Consider the following 19,625-nt stretch of genomic DNA (forward strand, 5'->3'; position numbering starts at 1 on the left):
TCCATATAATTTGTTGGCCTGCATAGAATGGGCCCATTGACTCAGCCCATCCCATTAGACAGATGGCTTAGTGAGTGACCCAGTACACTGCAGATTTATCATCACAATGGAGACATCTGGGAACAGATGGAGTCATTTTTCTAAGACATTCTGACTATTCAAGCTTTCTTACTTTTTTATAATAAAAATTTTCTCACCAAATGGAGTGTTGTAAGTAAAACATTTTTAGCATCTTTAAATAGTATCAGCATATATAGTGTATATTTTTTCTTTGCTTGTATAAAGTAAAAAGTCACTGTATAGCGTAAATAAACACTGTATTTAAGTAAGAAGAGACAGGGAATGAAGTCATTTTACATACAGTGGCAGTGAATCTGAAAGACTCCAGAAAACTAATCCCCTGTTCACCTTCTCTGCTGTGGAGAACTGTCTGCAAGCTGAAAGGGGCAGGGATGCAGTGTTGAGCTGGAGCTGAAGCGTTGTGACAGGTGAGGAGGTAATTACAAGGCAGCAAGACACTTTAAATGAATTTAAGCTTTTAGCTTTATATAAGCTCTGTCTCACACTGAACAGTTAGCAGGTGTGATTGCCATCCACGATCAAGAGATGTCCTTCCACAAATAGAAGAGACATTGAAGATTAGAGATAATCAATGACTAATTTGCAAAAGGGAGAAAGATGACTTCTAAAAAATACAATCAAATCAAATGTCAGCCATTCCTCAGCAAACATCGTGAATAAATTATTAATCATGTCATCAGTGAGCACTTACAAGTGGCAGCCAGCCTGGCCGCTGTGGAAAGCAGGACCAAGTCAATCCCGTCTCATTTTAGTGTTTTTATTCTTAAAAGAGAAAATAATAATAATAACCTTACACCTTCATTGAGTTCTTAGAACAATTTAAGGTGATTTAAATAAATGACTGTAAGGTAAATTATAATACAAGTAAAGATACAGCCTGAGGATACAGAAATCTTTGTTAGCTATTGATCCAACAAAGAACTGATAAGCAGAATATATCTAGAATTCCAGGGCTGGCAGAAAAGCTCAGTTCCCTTGCAAGCACAAGTACCTGTGTCCAGCCCTTGAGACCCACATAAAAATACCAGGCCTGCTAGCTCAACTTTAATCTCAGAGATGGGGATGCAGAGACAGGGGGCCATTGGGGCTTCTCTAGTCTAATTGGCAAGCTTGAGGTCAGTGAGAGACCCTGTCTCAGAGAAGGCGAACCTTATCCCTGAGGCTTACACCCAAATTTTCCCTCCGGTCTCCACATACTTGTACATACACGTGCATTAATAAAAGACATGGATCATGGTGTTTCAGAAAAGAAGGCAGCTGTCGGGTTCTGTGGTGAACCTAAACATGTTAGTGTAGCAGCCTCTAGTCAGAGATGCTTTCCTCATTTTTTTTTTTATATTTTTAAAACTTACATATTTCATTATTTAATATACATGAGTAATTTCCTGTGTGTATGTATGTCTGGTGCCCTCAAAGGCCATGGACCCCCTGGGACTGGAATTATAGATAGTTATGGATATAGCGTATGGGGCCTGGGAATTGAATCTGGGTTCTCAGTAAGAACACATGCTTTACCACCCAGCCAACTCTCCAGCCTCGCCTTCAGCATTTTGGATTAGATCACAGCCAGCTACTCTGAGAGCTCTTAAAACTTGGCCACTGGACAGCCAGCTGATATTTCTATTGGTTGTATTTGTTGTATGTACCATGTCAGAAACAACAGAAATGTGTACATGAGCCATGCTGGTAGTGTACCCATTCTGTTCATAAGGCACACGGTCAAACTGTCAGTCTCCAGTGGTTTTTGACATCTTTTGGGTTTTACCCTCTTCAGCCTTACTTTCTTCAACCATGGTACCTTGTTATGACACACTATCAAGGTCGCTGACCTTTCTACCCTGGTAGTTCACGTGATTGCTGTATGCCACATGGTCTACTGTACACAGCCAAGTCAACACTTAGGTCTAGCTAACCCCACCACCACCATATCTGAAGCCCTGTTAACACCAACAGCTTTGCTTTGTAATACGCTGTTCATGTGGTACTCAGAATAGTTAGTGCTTGGTTTTAAATGCAATATTTCAAGAGAGATGTTGACAAACTAAAGATTATCCAGGTGAAGGTAACTATACTGAGGAGCGCATAGCCAGGAATCACTTCACAGTGCGGCCCCAACCTGGTCCAGCTTCATCTCTGGCCGCTGTGTTCTGTTATCTAGTCTCTCGCACATGCAGTCTTCTTGCGAGTCTCCATTCTTGGCCACAGACCCATCTCTGTCTCTCACTGGTGAATTCCTATTTGAACTTAAAGACTGAATTTAAATGTTGTCTCCTTACAAAACCTTCCCTTGATTTGACAAGACATTTTCATCTCTGGGCTCTCATAGCACATAATCCAAAAATACAGGAACATTTTTCTTTGTAAGATACCTGTAGCTTTCAAAAAAAATTATAATTGTGTATTATTTGTACAAATTACTGAGTTTCACTGTTGCATGCCTAGTTTCATGTCAACTTGACACATGCTGGAGTCATTTGAGAGGAGGGAACCTCAGTTAAGGAATAGCTCCCTAAGATCAGGCTGTAGGCAAGCCTATAAGGCGCTTTCTTGATTAGTGGTTAATGTGGGCGAGCCAGCCCATGGCCTCTGCATCAGCCCCTGCCTCCAGGCCCCTGCCCTGTTTGAGTTGCTGTCCTGACTTTGTACATAATGAACAGTGGTGTGAGGGTGTGAGCTGAATAAACCCTTCCCTCTCCAAGTGTTCGTGGTGTTTCATCCCAGCAACTGTGATATCCCACAGTACATGCATGTAGCTCGGCGTTCTCCCTGTTCTCCCTCTTCCTCGTTCTCTGGGTTCTCGCCCCACTCCTGAGGAGCCCCTATTGCACTTTCAGATGCTTGACTTTCTGCGTGGGCGAAATCACGTGATACTTGTCGATCATGGCCCATGTAGTAAAATTGGAGGCTGTTTAAGTGCCATGACCTCTGACACAACTACTCAAATCTTCTATCTTAGTAGGAGTCTAGCTTAGACAGTAAATAAGTAGACGAATAGGGTTGTATCCTAATAAAGCTTTATGACACTGAAAGTCCCATCATTGTCACTTGTCAAATATACTCTTCTTAATCTCCCTCAACCATTTAAGGATTTATTGTTCCAGGACTATACAAAACCAGGCAACAGACGAGATTTGGGCCAGAGTCCATGTTTTCCTGTCCTCTGATCTAATTGGTTTATTATTTCATTCCTTCATACTTTCATTCACGTATGGAGCAGTTAGAGTTTATCAAGTCCAGAGATTTCCTGTCTCATTTGACCCAGAGTTCTTGGTGTATTTTAAGAAGAAAAAGTAATAAATGATTGAATGAAAGAATAAACAAAGGAAAAAGATATATAAATCTTTGCTAAGTATTTTATTGTCGCTGCATGATTACACTATCAGGATATGAGTAAACAATACTGTCTGAACAACAGTGATCAATTTTCTGGAATCTTCATTTGATGTAACATCTACATTTGTTTGTTAAGCGTGCTATCAAAGTGATGTGCTTGGGATGGATTGACATTTTCTGTGCTAAAGCTGGGTAAATGGTAAACTGTAGAACAGGAAATTTTTAACTAAAGGGAAGTTTCATTTGAATGTACCTCAGGACAGCTTTATATTCTATAAATGGTATAACTTAAGTAGTAACACATGGAGTTGGGTTATAGCAATGCAATAAGTCATTTATGTGGGAGTAGTTGGCTTTTTAAAGAGATAGTGTGTTGTGTTTGTATAGTTCTTCAGTGTTATTATTACAAAGCATTTTAATCATAAAGACATAATGCATGACTGTTTTCTTTTCACAGGCGAGATAAACTTTGGATCTGTATGGAGTTTTGTGGAGGTGGCTCTTTACAGGACATATATCACGGTGAGGCCAGAGTTCCTTTGTAAATGCTAAACACACTTTCTTAGTTTGCGCTCTGCTGCATCCAAACGTTAATGCTGTTGTAAGAAAAGAAAGCTGCACTTTAATTTCTAATTGCTTGATATATATGGATGAAAGGGGCATTTGCTTTATTCAAGAGAAAGCTGTATACTTGCTGACTCTGAAGGAACATCATAGGTAGTTGAAGACTCAAACTGTGCCCTCATAGACATATGAAGTTCTTGATGACGGAATACTATGACACAGAATGCCGTGTGTGTGGTGGCTTGAATGAGAATGTCCCCATCAGCTCATGTTTGAATGCTTGGCCCCCAGTTACTGGGGCTGTTTGGGAAGGATTAGGAGGTGTGATCCATGTTGGAAGAGGCATAGCCTTGTTGGAGGAGGTGTGTCACTGGGGGTGGGCTGTGAGGTTTCTCTCTGGCTGCCACTTGTGAATCAGATATGAGCCTCTGCTGTTCCTCCAGCACCATGCCTCCGTGCCTGCCACCATGCTTCCTGCCACCATGCTTCCTGCCACACTCATAGTGGACTCACCTGAGAAACTGATTGATATCTCTTATAAGTTGCCTCATATATGGTGTTTCTTCTCAGCAAGAGAAATGATACTGAAGTCATTGGCTTCTCTTTCAGTCCTTAAATGTTTGTTCATTCTCTTAGTGCAGAAATCTAGGGAACTGGAAAATGGTTAAAGCTTTTTATCGGTAGCCTGTGGTATGATACAGAAAATTCATAAGATAAGCTGGTTTTACTATTTCCTGTGGGGGTTTTTTGTCTCCCAGTTCTATCCTAGTTCTAACTGGGGTAGGCATATTCTTTCTCTGCAGGTTTACTTTTTTATTAATAGAAAACAGAGTATCTTCATAACTCAAAAAGTAAATCTTTCAGAAAATATTTGGGCATTTTCTCTTATTTTTTTCATATAGAATTTGAGTTTATAGCCTCCAGTGTGGAGACTCTGAGATAATTTCAGGGTCTAAAGAAGATGGTAAAAGGCATTTTGATGGGAATTTTACTATTCAGAGTTGGTTTAATATCACTTTATCTTCCTGCTGCAGGTTTTATCTAGCATAAGAATGATGTAATAGTGGGTTCTTGCTGTGTTTTTATTTTATATGCCAGTGTTTTAGTATATTACAACCCCAATCAAAGAAGGAGAAAAGAAATGGTAGGTTTTCTGAAATCTTTAAAAGCTCAGAGGGGAGAGTGGGCCTTGTTTGTCTTGAAAAGATAGGCAACTCTTGGGTAGAAACAGGAGGAAGTGTGTTTTAATGGATAAGTCAGTGGTGAGGCGATGACAATGGCATGTAGGAGGTCACTCCAGTTAGACTAAGAGGGCACATTTAGGGGCTAGAATCAGATGTGGGATCCTTGAAAGCCAGGCAGAGCATGCATGATGCTTTAGATTGAAACCTGAGCTATGGTTATGGTAAGCAGTGCTCTACCACCAAACCATATCCTTCACCCAATTGTGATCTTAAAAAATAAATCAAAGGAAAACCTCAAGCACTAGGGTTCTCAGAAAAAAAGAACTTCTCTTTCATTGGATAAAGAAATCTAATTATGCTGTTCCCCACATCATGGAAACATGGAGACAGGGGAGTAGAGAGGACTATGCAAAAAGAAGAGGAAGCTTATTTGACATATCTGCACAAGCATACAGCATTACAGACTAGTCAAAGAATATTACATACTGCCAGGACATTGATTACTTCATGGAAACCTGGGTACAGCTAAAAGAGTGAGGGTCGTGGCAGTGGAGGAGGCTGTTTATACCTTGACCTACAAGAAGCAAAGAAAAAGTCAATACTGGAGCGATCCAAGGCAAGATACAGAACCAAGGACGTGTCCCCAATGGCCTACCTCTTCCAGCTGCCCCATTCCAACTCCTCTTACTTTTCACTACTCTCCACAATGCCATGATATGCCATTTGAATATCAACATAGCTATTAGGTCAGAGCCCTCATGATCTAATTGTCTATTAAAAGGTGATCATAGACACACTCATCTGTGCTTCACCAATTTTCCCCATTGTTACTTAATCCCATCGACAATGAAGATTAGCTACTACACTAGTAACTGCCATAGTCACTTGTGCTCTCTTAGACACTGCTTAAAACTACGTGATCCATAAGCAGAAGAAATGTTTCCTGTAGTGATGGAGACTGAGAAATCTAAGAGCAAGGTGCCAGCAAGTCCAGTGTCCAGGAAGAGAGGTGATTTCATACAGTGTTGTCATATGGAGGGGGAAAGGAAGGGCAGCAAAGACTGGCTGGCACGCTGCTTTTAATCCTGTCCTCAAGAAAGTCGCCTCAAGGTCTCATGGGGCTCATCTCCTAGGATGCTGCTCCTGTCATGCTGGAGACTCAGCATGAGAAGCTGGAAGGATGGCTAAGAGGACAAAGTGTTTTCCGGGCGAGTGTGGGGGCAGGAATTTGAACTCCAGCACCCATTTAAGTGCCAGGCTAGTGTTGTGATCCCAATATTTGTGAGATGGAGGCAGGGAATCCCAGAGCAAGATCACTAGCTAGACCAGCCAGTGAGAGACTCTGTCTCAATATATTAAGGTTGAGAGTGGTTGAGGAAAATAGCCCACATCCTCAGGTGGCCTGTACACACCTACACATGAGTGCGCAGTCACAGGTGAATAAATACGCCATGGAAAACATGAATTTTAGAGGAACATATCCTCAAACCATAGCAAATGCCCACACAGGAAATACTATTTGTATAGTTCTATAGATCCAGAGAATGGTCGATGACAGCCATACTTTCAGTTTTCAGTAAGTCATTAAGTATATGGCAAGCAAAAGTAAAAGAGCAGGTAGCAAATAGCAGATAAATGGAAGAAGCTTCAGGTGGATTGCACAACACCAATTCATGATTTCACAGCATCCAACAGAAGAGCCCGGGGTATCCTGATAACAGCGCAAAGGCAGCACCGTCAAACTGGGGACTTAGAAACAACGGCCACAGATTGACTAGGGAAGTTGCCATCAGCTAGAGTTCCCCGTTGGCCTTTGTCTCCATGGAGGGTTTGCAGCTTTCCTTCCATGGGCATTTTGTATGTAGGAGATGAACAGCAGTGGCCTCTGGTGAAAATGCTGCACGTTCCAGCTCTTATCAAGGGTGCAGTGTGTCTAATACCCTTCACTCTTGCTGGTTCTCTCTCCCCGTTACAGTCGGGGCCAGCCCCACCCAGGACAGGGGCTTCTGGAGGAAACAAAGGAGAGGCTCCTCTCCTTTCCACAATCTTAAAACAGCACATGGTGATCTATCAGTGCAACTCACAAGACAGCTTTCATAAAAATTAAGGCGTGTATATTGCTATAGGAAATGTCTATGTAATGAAAGGGCAGGTTCCAGAACCGTGTGTTCTGAGTTAGTTTTTGCTCATTTGTATGTACAGTACATACACATACAACTTATGACTTCGCAATGCCACGAAAGGTGCATATACTGAGTACAAACAACACGCCAAATTTTGAATTGTACCTTTTACCAGGCTATGTGTCTCTACCATGTAAAGTGAGAGCCACGTGCACTCTTGCTTGTATTGTTAGACAGCACTGGCAAGCTGCTGATCCCACTGAGCAGCAAGGCCCTGAGGTAAACAACTGATGGTTCATGGGATCCAGGGCTGCTTACTTGTGATGTCATATGTGGCATAGGAAACTCATTTTTTTGACCTAACATATTACTCACTTAAAATTAATTCATCTAGAACATAACCCATCATAAATTGAAGATTGTGTATTATATAAAATGCCTGTATAAAATCAATTTATATATTATAGGCCAAACTTTTTATATTATTATTGAGTAATGCTTTGTGTAAGAGATTTTTTTCTTTCTTAACTTCTGTATTGATTAGAATTTTCATAGTGAACATTAATTTTTATAGCTATAATGGTAATAGTTTTAGGAAAAATATTGATTTAAAGCCAATTCTGATACATGTTACTCATCAATAAAGAAGTTAATGAAAGCTAGGTAAGCCAATTGGGCATTCTTTTAACATCTATGATTCAGCAATGTATAAAATAAAAATATAATCAAAGTTAGTCACTAAATTGTGTATAAACACATTGTAACTTTTCTGTGCCAGGCACTGTTCTAACCACTAGAAATCCAACAGTGAGCATGTCAGACTTGAAAATAATTAAAATTAAAAACTCTGCCTTTTTGGCATTGGGTTCAGTGGAATTGTTTAGTTGAGTCTGTTCTTAATGGAATTTATAAACTTGGTCTCTTACTGGAAGAATGTGTTGCTCAATCTTGCTAATGCTACTTCCTTCTCTGACAGTAACTGGACCCCTCTCAGAGCTGCAGATTGCGTATGTTAGCAGAGAAACACTACAGGCAAGTGAAATTTACAGTGCTCTTCTTTACTAAGTGTTCATTTACTATCATTGCTGTTAAGGGACAAGATAATCTAGTGTGATAAACTCTTGAAGACTTTTAATACAGTTTTATTATTTTCAATTTTTTATACATTGCTATGGACTTTATTGTTTATTTTTTCTTTTTTTAATGTTTCTTTTTTAACATACATTTATATTATTACACACATATATATAATAAACTACATACAGAAGGAAGAACCATGAAACAGTCAGGAATTATATAAATGTTACATTCATAGTGATTTGGCTATTTGTATTTGGCAAACTTGAAGTAAACATCTTTCCTACCTTGTTGAGTCTAAAATTCAGAATGTAAATCAATATCTATCATATCTCATCTCTATTAACTTAAAATATCTACCTAGATCTAAAAACATCTTAACTCTTATTATTATTTTCTTTATTTGTATTGTTTCGGTTTTGTGGTGCTGAAGGTTGAGCTTAGGCCTCACACATGCTAGACAAGTGCTCTGTACCAAGCTATCTCTGGCTCTTAATACATTTAAAAATTGTATAAACGCAAGCTGTATGTACAGTTAAATACCAGAAAGCCTAAAGATTACAATATAACCTAAATTCAAGCACTATGGGGCTTAATGACAAGGAAAGGCTTGAGCATTGACTAGTATCAGGGGAATGGAAATTCACGTTTATTCTAGTGGGACGTGCACCTTAAAACCTCAAACAATTTGCAGAGTTTACTAAATGCTATTTTAGAAAAACCAGTGCTTCTGCCTGAGCTTTCTTTTTCTTTCTCATCTTGACTCTATTGTCTTCTATAATACTTTATTACAATCAGTTGATACTTGCTGCTTGGATTTCTATAAAGAGGAAATAAAATAGTGACTACTAAGTTGTGCTGTTTGCTAAATCTTGCTTTTTTTTTTTTTTTTTTAACTCCAGGGATTGTGTTATCTTCACAGTAAAGGAAAAATGCACAGAGATATAAAGGTATACATTATATTTTAGGCCTGTGTTTCATTTTTAAATAACCCATTTTCCACTTTTAAACACTCTAATCCAATCGCTGAGCAGACTTGTTTTGACTATCCCATTGGTAAGTTTGCTACCTGAATGAAGTATATTACATGAGTGATCTAAGTTTCACTGCATTTCTAGAGCAGCATTGTTGAGGCAGGTTCATATACAATAAAGCCTACCCCTCTAAAGTATGGGATTGAGTGGTCAGTTGGGACATTTGCTCATTTGGCAGTATTTTGAGACATCATGTCAAGTAGGTCAGGCAGTCCTCAGGCTCACTACATAGCTGAATCCCTGCTCCTTTTGTTTGTCTCCCAAGTCTGGAATTATAATAGGTAAGCACCCCCACACCTGGCTGGATTAGTGTTCTAATAGTTGTTTTGTTTTGTTTTGTTTTAAGCTCATTTGTAAGTGTTTATAAGATACGAATTGGAGCCATAGCTTCCATAAGATCACAGTAAATTGTATGCTCACTGTATCGTCAACTTAGTTTATCACTCTTAAGGAAACGTTTCTTACATGGGGATGTAAGATATCATTAATAATGCACCTACTCGGGCGAGTGGAGCCTGACACCCTCTGTGGTCTTCTCTTTGGCTCTCGGAAGAGAGCAGTGGCTGTGCTGGATCAGCTCAGTCAGGGCCCCTGAGGGTCCTGTACTGTAGGACTTCAGTCGACACTGTACTCTTCAGTCGAGATGCTTCTTCCTTTCCTTTATTTTCTTTTCCTCCCTTCTTTGTTTACTTCCTTATACCATTCCCTCCCTCTTTTACTTCCCCAAGTCTTTGTAGCATAGAACTTCTTAACCCTTTGTCAGGAGAGGTGATTCATGTTGCTTTCCTGGTCCCTGATGAAAGCCCTGGAGTCTGTCCTCAGAAAACACCTGTATACCCCACATTCTGTGTTCCCTGGGATATAAGTGGACTCGTGGAACTCCTCATGGAACTCCTGCTCTGGGTATTTCCCAGAAGCCACTTAAAAGAGCTCTGTGCTCCCTGTCACTGCTGTAGACGACAGGGAAGGGCTGGTAGATTTTTGTCAGAAGTGGAGATTGGCGTGCTCTCTGAGTTGGAAGAACAATACGAACAGATTTACAAAGTGAACCATGAGGCTATTTTGGAGAATATAATGTCTATATTATATTATTTAGGAACAGAAAGTGTATGGGTTCCGTAGGTGATAAGCTTGGCTCTGTAGCTGTGTGCTCCCTTGTGCAAGGACTCGTGTGTCAGGCTTTCGTTTTGGTAAATTCTGACTATACACTCCGCCTCTGCCCTTGTCTAGTCTCCTTATAGTCACCTCAGCTGTGTCTCTAGTGGCCTTCCTCCTGCTTGCACTGCTCCTGTTCACGAGTGCTTCTGTAGTCACTGTTATAACTGACTGACAGACTGGCCTCTCAGGGCCAGATCACACTGCTCCCCTGCTTATGCGCACCATTGACTTCCCATAGTACTCACGTAGAAGTGCAGGTGCTTGGCCTGTGGCCCACAAGGTAATGTGTGGTCCAGGCCCCGCATGTTTCTCTGGGCTCTTCGCACACTCCATTCCTCCCCGTTTTATTCATTATGTCTCAGCCACACTAAGTTTTCTGTTGCTGGGGTATTCCAAGCTCATTCTGGTTCTAGGTCTTTGTGTTTGATGTTCCTTCTTCTTAGAATGTTCTTGTCGAAGATTTAGGTGTGGCTGTCGATTGTACGTCACTGAGACTCTGCTTAAGTGTCCTCAGCTTTCAGAGAGCTTGTTCCTACCTCACTGTGACTCTCATTGGGCCAGAGAATCGTTTTTTATCTTCTTCCTCACCTATATGCACCTATATGCTCCTCGCTGTACATCGGAACTGGCAGGCAGTCGTCTCTCAGAGAGAAAGAGGGATGGATAGCGGGGAAGGCAGATGAGTCAGAAGCTGTGATGTGTGTATGTGGAACGGTACAAGTTGTAACTTAGGAAAATTAACCTGACGACAGTGGGGAGAGAACATACCAAAGACTTGGCAGACAGAGGGGGATGCATTAAATCCCAGCTGTGGCCCCGCAGCACTTCCTTCCTTTCTCCGTTATCCCATAGGTCAGTGGTATTACATGTGGGTGTAGCTCCATTTCATGGGTGATGATGTTCCAGGGGCTTAGGGTTCTTTTTTCCCTCTTCTCCTCTTCTGCTGCTTCTTTCTCTTATTGCTTAAAGGTAGAGGGTTCCAAGACCACTTCCCCCAGGCTATTAATCATACCAGCACCTTGGGTTAAAAAGCGACCTACCTTGGCTTGCTCATTCAAAGCTGCATAGGGACAGCTGTGGCCCCACGACTATTGGGTGGTGTGCTAGCTGACTCTTGAGAAAGCCGTTAGATAGAAAGCCTCACTCACAAAGGAGCAGGACACTCTCGTGCCAGCACTGGTGAGTTCCCAGAAAAACAGCTTTTTAAGGATGGGAAATATAATAATCACATTCAAAGTATAATCAGAGCAAATGAAATGCTAGGTTAAAATAACATTTTAGTATAGTGGTGGTATGCGATCAGCCAGGAAATAGTGTTTAGATGAAAATGTATCATGTCTGTGTTAGCATTCATACCGTGTTAGCAAAGAGCCCTTTTTAAGGGAGCACATTATGTAAACATCTTAAAATTACCTAAAAAGTAGCCATCAGTGTTTCCTATAATTATGTAACATTTTAATTGAACACGTTTTAAACTTAAGTATGTCTAGGTCTAAGGCTGTGGTTATTTAATATGTATAGTTAACCTATTATATGTTTCACCTAATAAAATGTCTGCCTCCCACTCAACTAAAATGTTCTCACTTTGAAGGGCGCTAACATTCTATTAACGGATAACGGTCATGTGAAATTAGGTAAGTAAATCAGAATTCCATCACACACACAGATCTTTTCTAAGATATAGTTGGGCTTGTTTTGGTTTTGTTTGTCTGTTTGTTTGTTTGTTTTTCAGGACTACAAGTCCCGAGCCCTAGATCATCCCTAGCACTAGCATGCTTATTTTTTCAGTGGAGATCTCATTGCAGGGCCCGTCCCTCTCTGTCCACCTGTCCTTCCCCAAGCAAGGATGAAGTTTGTCCTTCTCAAAAAACAGATTTTTTTTTTGTAAAGATACCACAAAGTAATATGCATTGGTACCTATTTTACCTCTAAACCCAGGGATTGGGCTCCTAGTAGGAAATCTCTATAATATTGTAACCAGAAAAGAGGAAAGGAAAACAAAAACAAAAAACAAAACAAACAAAAAACTAAAAATCCAGTAACTCTGAAAATCCTACATCATTTATCCAACTTTAAGAAACAAGGCCACTATTATTTATATAAGAATATAATTAAGATGCTAAGTGCTGCTTTACTTCAAACAGTAACTTACAAGGTACGAACGATTAAAATAAAGTTCAAACCAGTAATGAGTTAGTATGAGTTTAAAGTAGGAAAAGGGTTCAATGTAGTAATTTTATTAACTGGTAACAAGAATGCAGTAACAAATGTGGAACAATTATTTTGAACTACTTAGGGCAAACCAAATTCCAAAATATGCATGTGTTTTATAAAACTGATACTAGGGCTCAGGCTATTAGGTCAGTGGGAGCCCTTGCCCGGAATATACAAGGCACTAGGTTTGTTCCCAGCTACACAATGTAAACAGACAAACAAAACTGCCTTGACCTACATCCTGCTATAGGACTGACAGATTGAAAGTATTTGTCTAGTAATTAACATACAGCATAGTTTTCCCCCAGCAGCCGGTCAGTATGAGGAAAGCAGAAAGGACTCACCTTGCTCTGCTCAGGGCTGTGCGTGCCATGCTGTGTCCTTTGAGCAGTTTCTCAGAGCAGCTAAGTCTGCTGCTGTGGTCCATACCTTGTGTTGTCTCAGGATGGACACACTAGAAAGGGGCAGAACTGAGAGTGCTCAAGAAGCAGCAGCAAACCTACTGTGGTCAGCATTGGCTTTGGCTGCAGAGTGCTGTGGAGGCAAGGAGCTGCGCAGGCTTATGCTTTGCTGTCTTTTCAAGCTAGGTGGGTCTACCAGTGGGCATCTTGTCTGCAGATATCATCCTGTGTTTGGCAGAGAGTAACTAGAACATATGGCTACTTAATGGTCCTTTCTAGTAAGACCCCTTGAAATAGAGGTCCCAGTCCTATTGGGACTCTAGGTGAGAGGAGTGCAGGAGAATAGGGAAATAGAAGAATCCAGAGGGTCCTAGAAACCTACACGAAGAACATCATGATGGGTGGATCTGGACCCAGGGGGGTCTGCTCAATCTACTGCACCAATCTAAGACAATACATGCAGTACATATTGAACCCCTACTCATATCTAGCCAATGGACAGGACATTCTCCACAGTCATGCAGAGAGTAGGGACTGACTCTGACATGAAGTCTGGTGCCTCATATTTGACCACTTCCCCGTGGTGGGGAGGCCTGGTAGCACTCAGAGAAAGAATAGGAAGGCTACCAAGATGAGACTTGATAGGCTGTGACCATATGGTGAGGGAGGAGGTCCCCTTCTGCCACAGACCTAGGGGATGGGAACAGGGTGAAAGAAGGAGGGAGGGAGGAGCGGGAAGACACAAGCAAGGAGATAAAAATTTAGATGTAATCTGAATAAATTAATAATTTTTTTAAAAAGCAAAGAGGTCCCAGAAACTGGAAAATACAGTATCAGTAAGTGTCAGTTTTTATTTTCCTCAGCTCTTTCTTTCCTATCAAAAATATTTGGCTTTAACCTTTGTTGTTGTTTGATTCATGTGCGTTACAGTGGGAATCCATTTGGTTGTGCTGCACACTACTTTGGGATATTTTAACAGTCCATCAAAGTTAAAAACTATGGCATGTTTGAGATTGTTCCGTTTCTGTGAAATTGATGAAAATAGCTATTGAAAGTTACTTTGGTATTACCTTAAATGATTTTTTTATTCCTCTCATTTTCTCATAGCTGATTTTGGAGTTTCTGCACAGATAACAGCTACAATTGCGAAACGGAAGTCCTTCATTGGTACCCCATATTGGTAATTTTATTTTAACTCATTTAAAAAATTTTTGTTGTCCTGTCGTTTTTGGATACAGCATTTCTTAAAAACAGGTGCATGCCTGTAATCCCAGAGTTTGGGAGGCAGAGACAGGAGGATCTCTATGAGTTTGAGGCTAGACTGGTCTACAGAGTGATTCCAGGACAACCAAGGCTACACAGAGAAATCCTGTCTCATAAAAACAAAACAAAACAAAAACAAAAAATGGTCAGAAATCTTAGGCCTAAATCAGATTACATAAAGGTAATCAGCAAATTTTAGTAATTTAAGCATGTATTCTTAAGGATGTTTGGTCAGAAAATATCCTACATACTGGTTTTCATAAAGCAGGAAAGTCTATAAAATTGATACAGTTGTTAGGTTCCCAATGTTTTTTTCCATTTTATTATTTTATTCATATTACATCTCGATTGTTAGCCCTTCCCCTGTTTCCTCCCTTTCTTCCCTCCCTCCCACTTCCCCCCTTCTCCCCTCCCCTATGTCTGTGATTGAGGGAGACCTCCTCCCCCTATATATGCTCTTAGAATATCGAGTCTCTTCTTGGTAACTTGTTATCCTTCCTCTGAGTGCTGCCAGGCCTCCCCATCCAGGGGGTCAGAAAAGGGGCACCAGAGTTTGTGTGAGAGTCAGATCTCACTCTCCACTCAATGGTAGAGAATATCATGTTCATCGGCTAGGTCTTGGTAGGGGTTCGAAGTTTACTGCCTATATTCTCCTTGGCTGGTGCCTTAGTTTCAGGAGGACCCCCAACCCAATTGCAAAATGGGGCTTGGAACTTAACAGAGAATTCTCAACAGAGGAATATCAAATGGCCGAGAAACACTTAAAGAAATGCTCGTCCTCGTTAGTCATCAGAGAAATGCAAATCAAAACAACCCTGAGATTCCATCTTACACCCATCAGAATGGCTAAGATCAAAAACTCAAATGACACCACATGTTGGCGAGGATGTGGAGAGAGAGGAACACTCCTTCATTGCTGGTGGGAATGCAAACTAGTACAACCACTTTGGAAAGCTATCTGGCGCTTTCTCAGAAAAATGGGAATAGGGCTTCCTCAAGACCCAGCTATCCCACTCCTTGGAATATACCCAGAAAATACCCTACCACACAACAGGGACATATGCTTAACCATGTTCATAGTGGCTTTATACATAATAGCCAGAACATGGAAACAGCCTAAGTGTCCCTCAGTAGAAGAATGGACTAAGAAACTGTGGTACATTTATACGATGGAATACTACTCAGCTATTAAAAACAAGGAATTCCCAATATTTTTATATCTATCTTTTTCTGCCTCCATGGTCTATTTATTACGTTGTCACAGTTTTCAGCAACTCTGCTGGGTATGGTGTTGCTGGGAATTGGACTCGCTAGGTAACTAGTCTACTACCGAGTTGTCTCCCCAAACCTTTTGCAGTCCTGGTTGACTATGGTGAAAGGCAGGTTTCTGGGCATCGGGAATCTCCCATGTGTAGTTCCGCACCCTCTTTCTAGTAGTGTCACCCGCCCACCTTCCTTTCTGGCCTGTGCTCTAGCTAGTCTTTACCATCTTGGGAGGCGGTCCTTTCACTCATTATTTACTGCACTGATGGCAGTGGTAGGCAGGTACATTGCTGCTTTGGGGTTTTGTTTTTGTTTTTTCATTTATTATAATATATTCAGATTACATCCTGAGTGTTATACCCTTGTTTGCAACTTCCAGTTCTCTCTCTCCCTCCCTCCCTCCCTCTTCTGCCCTATTCCCCTCCCCTAGGTCTGTGACAGAAGGGGACCTCTTCCCCAACCGTATGATCACAGCCTATCAAGTCTCATCGGGATAGCCTGCTTCCCCTTCCTCTGTGTGCCACTGGGCATCCCCACCAAGGGGAAGTCATCAAACTGGCGGGCAGCAGAGGCTTGGGTTTTAATACACAGTCTTGCTTGCCATGCCTTCAGTGGCAATGCTGCCACTCCCCAGACATCTCTAGTCTGCCACCTCAGTGCACAGCTGCACTACTGGAAGCATGATACATATCATTTCTTATTTGATCTTTTCCTCCCTCCCTCCCGCCCGCCCTCCCTCTCTCCCTTCTCCTACTTTTCCTTCTTCCTCTTCTCTCTCTCTCTTTCTCTCTTGAGTCAGGATTTCTCTCTATAGCCCTGGCTGTCCTGGACTCACTTTGTAGACCAGGCTGGCCTTGAACTCACAGAGATCCACCTGCCTCTGCCTCCCTGAGTGTGGCATTAAAGGTGTGTGTCACCACGCCTGGCTCTTGATTTGACTCTTTTTTTTTTTTTAAATACAAGGTTTTAAAAGTCACCTAGAGCTAAAATGGTGTTTATAAATGATTTAAAAACAACAACAACACGTTACAGCTCTGTCTTTTGCTGTGTCTAGCACTAGCCATTATTTGTAGACTTTGTTGTAATAGTTGAGGATTTCAATTTGTTCATTCGTCTTCAGTTGTCTTGCCCTTACAGTGCTCTCGCTGACTCAGTTAATAGTCTACCGTCACTCCTCACCGTTTCCCTGACTCAGTTAATAGTCTACCGTCACTCCTCACCGTTTCCCTGACTCAGTTAATAGTCTACCATCACTCCTCACTGTTTTCCTGACTCTTTGTTTTTAAGTCTCTTAGTCTCCTATAAGATATCCTGGTCCTCCTCACATTGCCCAGTTCTGTAATATGTGTCTGTATGATTTTCTATACCTATAAAACCTGTCAAGTCATCAGTCCTTTGAGTATGCATGCATGCACGCACATACCAGGGCAGCACTTCACAGTTGAGCTGCATCCCCGTGTTTTGCTTCCTGGTATAGCCCTTTCCGGAGTCTTCTGTCCCCTACCACTCTGCTCTATGTACACGCAAGTGTAGCTCTTTAACAGAGTGTTGCCCTAGGAGCTCTTTTTTGCATTCTAGGATTTCCTCTTTTACCTTTCATGAAATATGTTTTACTCTCTTTCTGGTAAGAGGTGTCTGGGTGTGAAAGCTTTAGGGCTTTGCATTTCTACCTTCTCATTTGATGGGGTGTAGAGCACTAGGTTAGAATTTGAGGCACTGGACATGTGGCTTTTCTGAAATCCCATGAGAGCCATCATGATGAGTGGTTTTTTCCACGTAGCCCATATCTCCACCCGCCCCCGCCGGGAGATGCCTCATATATTGACATTCCGTGGTGATTCATGGTATTTGGTTTTTCAAGACAGGATTTCTCTCTGTGGCCTTGGCTGTCCTGGCCCTGGCTGTCCAGGACTCGCTTTGTAGACCAGGCTGGCCTCGAACTCAGAGATCCTCTTGCCTCTGACTCCTGTGTGCTGGAATTATAGGCATGTGCCACTGCACCCCACTTCTCCCACTTAAAAACAAAACCAAAAACTTATGTTCAAGATCCAGGACAGTCTCTGTGAGTTCAAGGCTAGCCTGATGGTCTCTCTACATAGCAAGTTGCAGGCCTGCCAGTGTTAGAGTTGAGAGGGTCAGAAATCTTCAGATTTCTGCAAGAATTCCTCAGCTTTTTAGTTCATACTTTCATGATAGAGGTTTCCCTCAAAAGTTCACACCATGAAGCAAGATGCTACAAGCTGGTTCTACAACTAGTAATGCTAGTGTAGTATTTCTATACTCCCAGTTTGGGGGAGGCTGAGGCAGGAAACTCATTGAAACCCAACAGGTCGAGGACAGCCTGGAGCAAATTGACCCTGTCTCAGGATATGAGAGCAAAGCTGATTGATGTCTTGGTATGCAGTAAAGGCCAGGTATGGGCCTGGTGGTCAGTGTTCCCAAAGCAAGCAGGCAAAGGGCAGCATTCTGTCCGTAGGTCTACTTAATTCCTAAAAGAAGCCTGTGTGTTCTTACTGTTCTCATCCTGTGCAAACAAGGAAGGAGTAATTGCGGGATAAAGGTATGCGCCCCTCCGCCCCACTTCTCCCACTTAAAAAAAGTACATGAAACTAGGAATCCAGGGGGTTAGCTGTTGCCACTTATGTGCTATCCCTGTTCTCAGCCAGCCTCAGCCTGACTTATGTTAGCTTGTGGGTTCAGTCTTTGAGGCTAATCAGCTCTGAGCTCTCATCCTCTGCGTCCTTGGGTTGCCCGTCTCCTCTCTGTGGTTCCAGATAAGCTATGTCCCCTAGGACCTCAAAAGAGATGTATTTGTGTTTCTCCTTATTTCACTCTTCTGCTTGCTTCTGGTTTGCTTCAGACAGGAGCAAGGACTTGAAGGGAATCTACTGGTCTTTCCAAGTGCTTTCTCCCACTTTGTCTTTAAGCATCTGGAGGACCACACACACGTGGGGAGTGTCGCCAATCCTGTACACATGCCGTTAGTGTTGGCTGATGAGGCTGATCTTTCCTTCCAGCTCCAGAGATTACACACTGTAGAGTGGGGATCCCCCTGTGAGCTGTGAGTTAGGTGGGGCCAGTCCCTCTGCTCTCAGTCTTGTGCAGTGCTTTCCCACCTCCGTCTAAGAGCAGAGACGCTAGCTCTCTTGCAGAGTGATTAGGGAATTTCTCAAGAGAGTCTGCTGGAGCGAGAAAACTAGGAATTAATAGTAAATCCCGGTGGAGAGCCAAGGCCCGCCCTCCCTTTGAGTCAGTCACTTACTCTCATTCGGTGTATAGTACTGTAAAGGGTGAGCATCAAGATAAAACACACTTGACCATCAAGAAACACTTGCTGTTACCCACCCCTCACCTCTGGCAACTGCTCTGACCTGTCTCTGTAGCTCCTCTGCCCCTTCTTCAAGTGTCCTACAAATGGAGTCACACCATATGGATCTATTACATGGTGTGCTGCTCTTATCTTTTTTTTAATTACTTATTTATTATTCATATTTATTATTACATATACGGTGTTCTACCTGCATGTACACCTGCAGGCCAAGAGAGGGCATCAGATCACATTATAGATGGTTGTGATCCACCATGTGGTTGCCAGGAATTGAACTCAGGACCTCTGGATGAACAGTCCAGTGCTCTTAACCTCTGAGCCATCTCTCCAGCCCGCTGCTCTTATATTACTGGCTAGGGTTTGGGTTGTCTTTATAAACTTGTCTTTAATAAGAGGGTTCGTCATATTTCACTTATTGTGTGTTTGTAGTAGCAGGCACCCCTGACACACGGGTTCACAGGCACCCAGGACTGTAAGTGGCAGAGTAGACGTGCAGCACCTGGGTGGCACTGTGAGGCTCGCTGGTGTGCTGGGCTGAGCCCAGCCACTGAGTGCCGGCCCCTGCACCTCCTTCCCTCTTCTGTAGCTGCATTCTAGCTGGC

At 42.1% G+C, this 19,625-nt stretch overlaps 1 protein-coding gene across 2 annotated transcripts in view; it reads left to right on the forward strand.

Moving 5' to 3' along the window:
* The window catches only part of Map4k3 (mitogen-activated protein kinase kinase kinase kinase 3), a 153,525-nt gene that overhangs the window by 72,472 nt on the left and 61,428 nt on the right, over positions 1-19,625 (forward strand). For both annotated transcript variants that reach the window (XM_051163766.1, XM_051163854.1), the window contains exons 4-8: positions 3,872-3,936; positions 8,262-8,317; positions 9,265-9,312; positions 12,146-12,188; positions 14,277-14,349. In XM_051163766.1, coding sequence (XP_051019723.1) covers positions 3,872-3,936; positions 8,262-8,317; positions 9,265-9,312; positions 12,146-12,188; positions 14,277-14,349 — 285 coding nt within the window. The remainder of the gene's footprint in view (positions 1-3,871; positions 3,937-8,261; positions 8,318-9,264; positions 9,313-12,145; positions 12,189-14,276; positions 14,350-19,625) is intronic.

Source organism: Acomys russatus, chromosome 1 (genome assembly GCF_903995435.1).
Source record: "Acomys russatus chromosome 1, mAcoRus1.1, whole genome shotgun sequence".
NCBI lineage: Eukaryota > Metazoa > Chordata > Mammalia > Rodentia > Muridae > Acomys > Acomys russatus.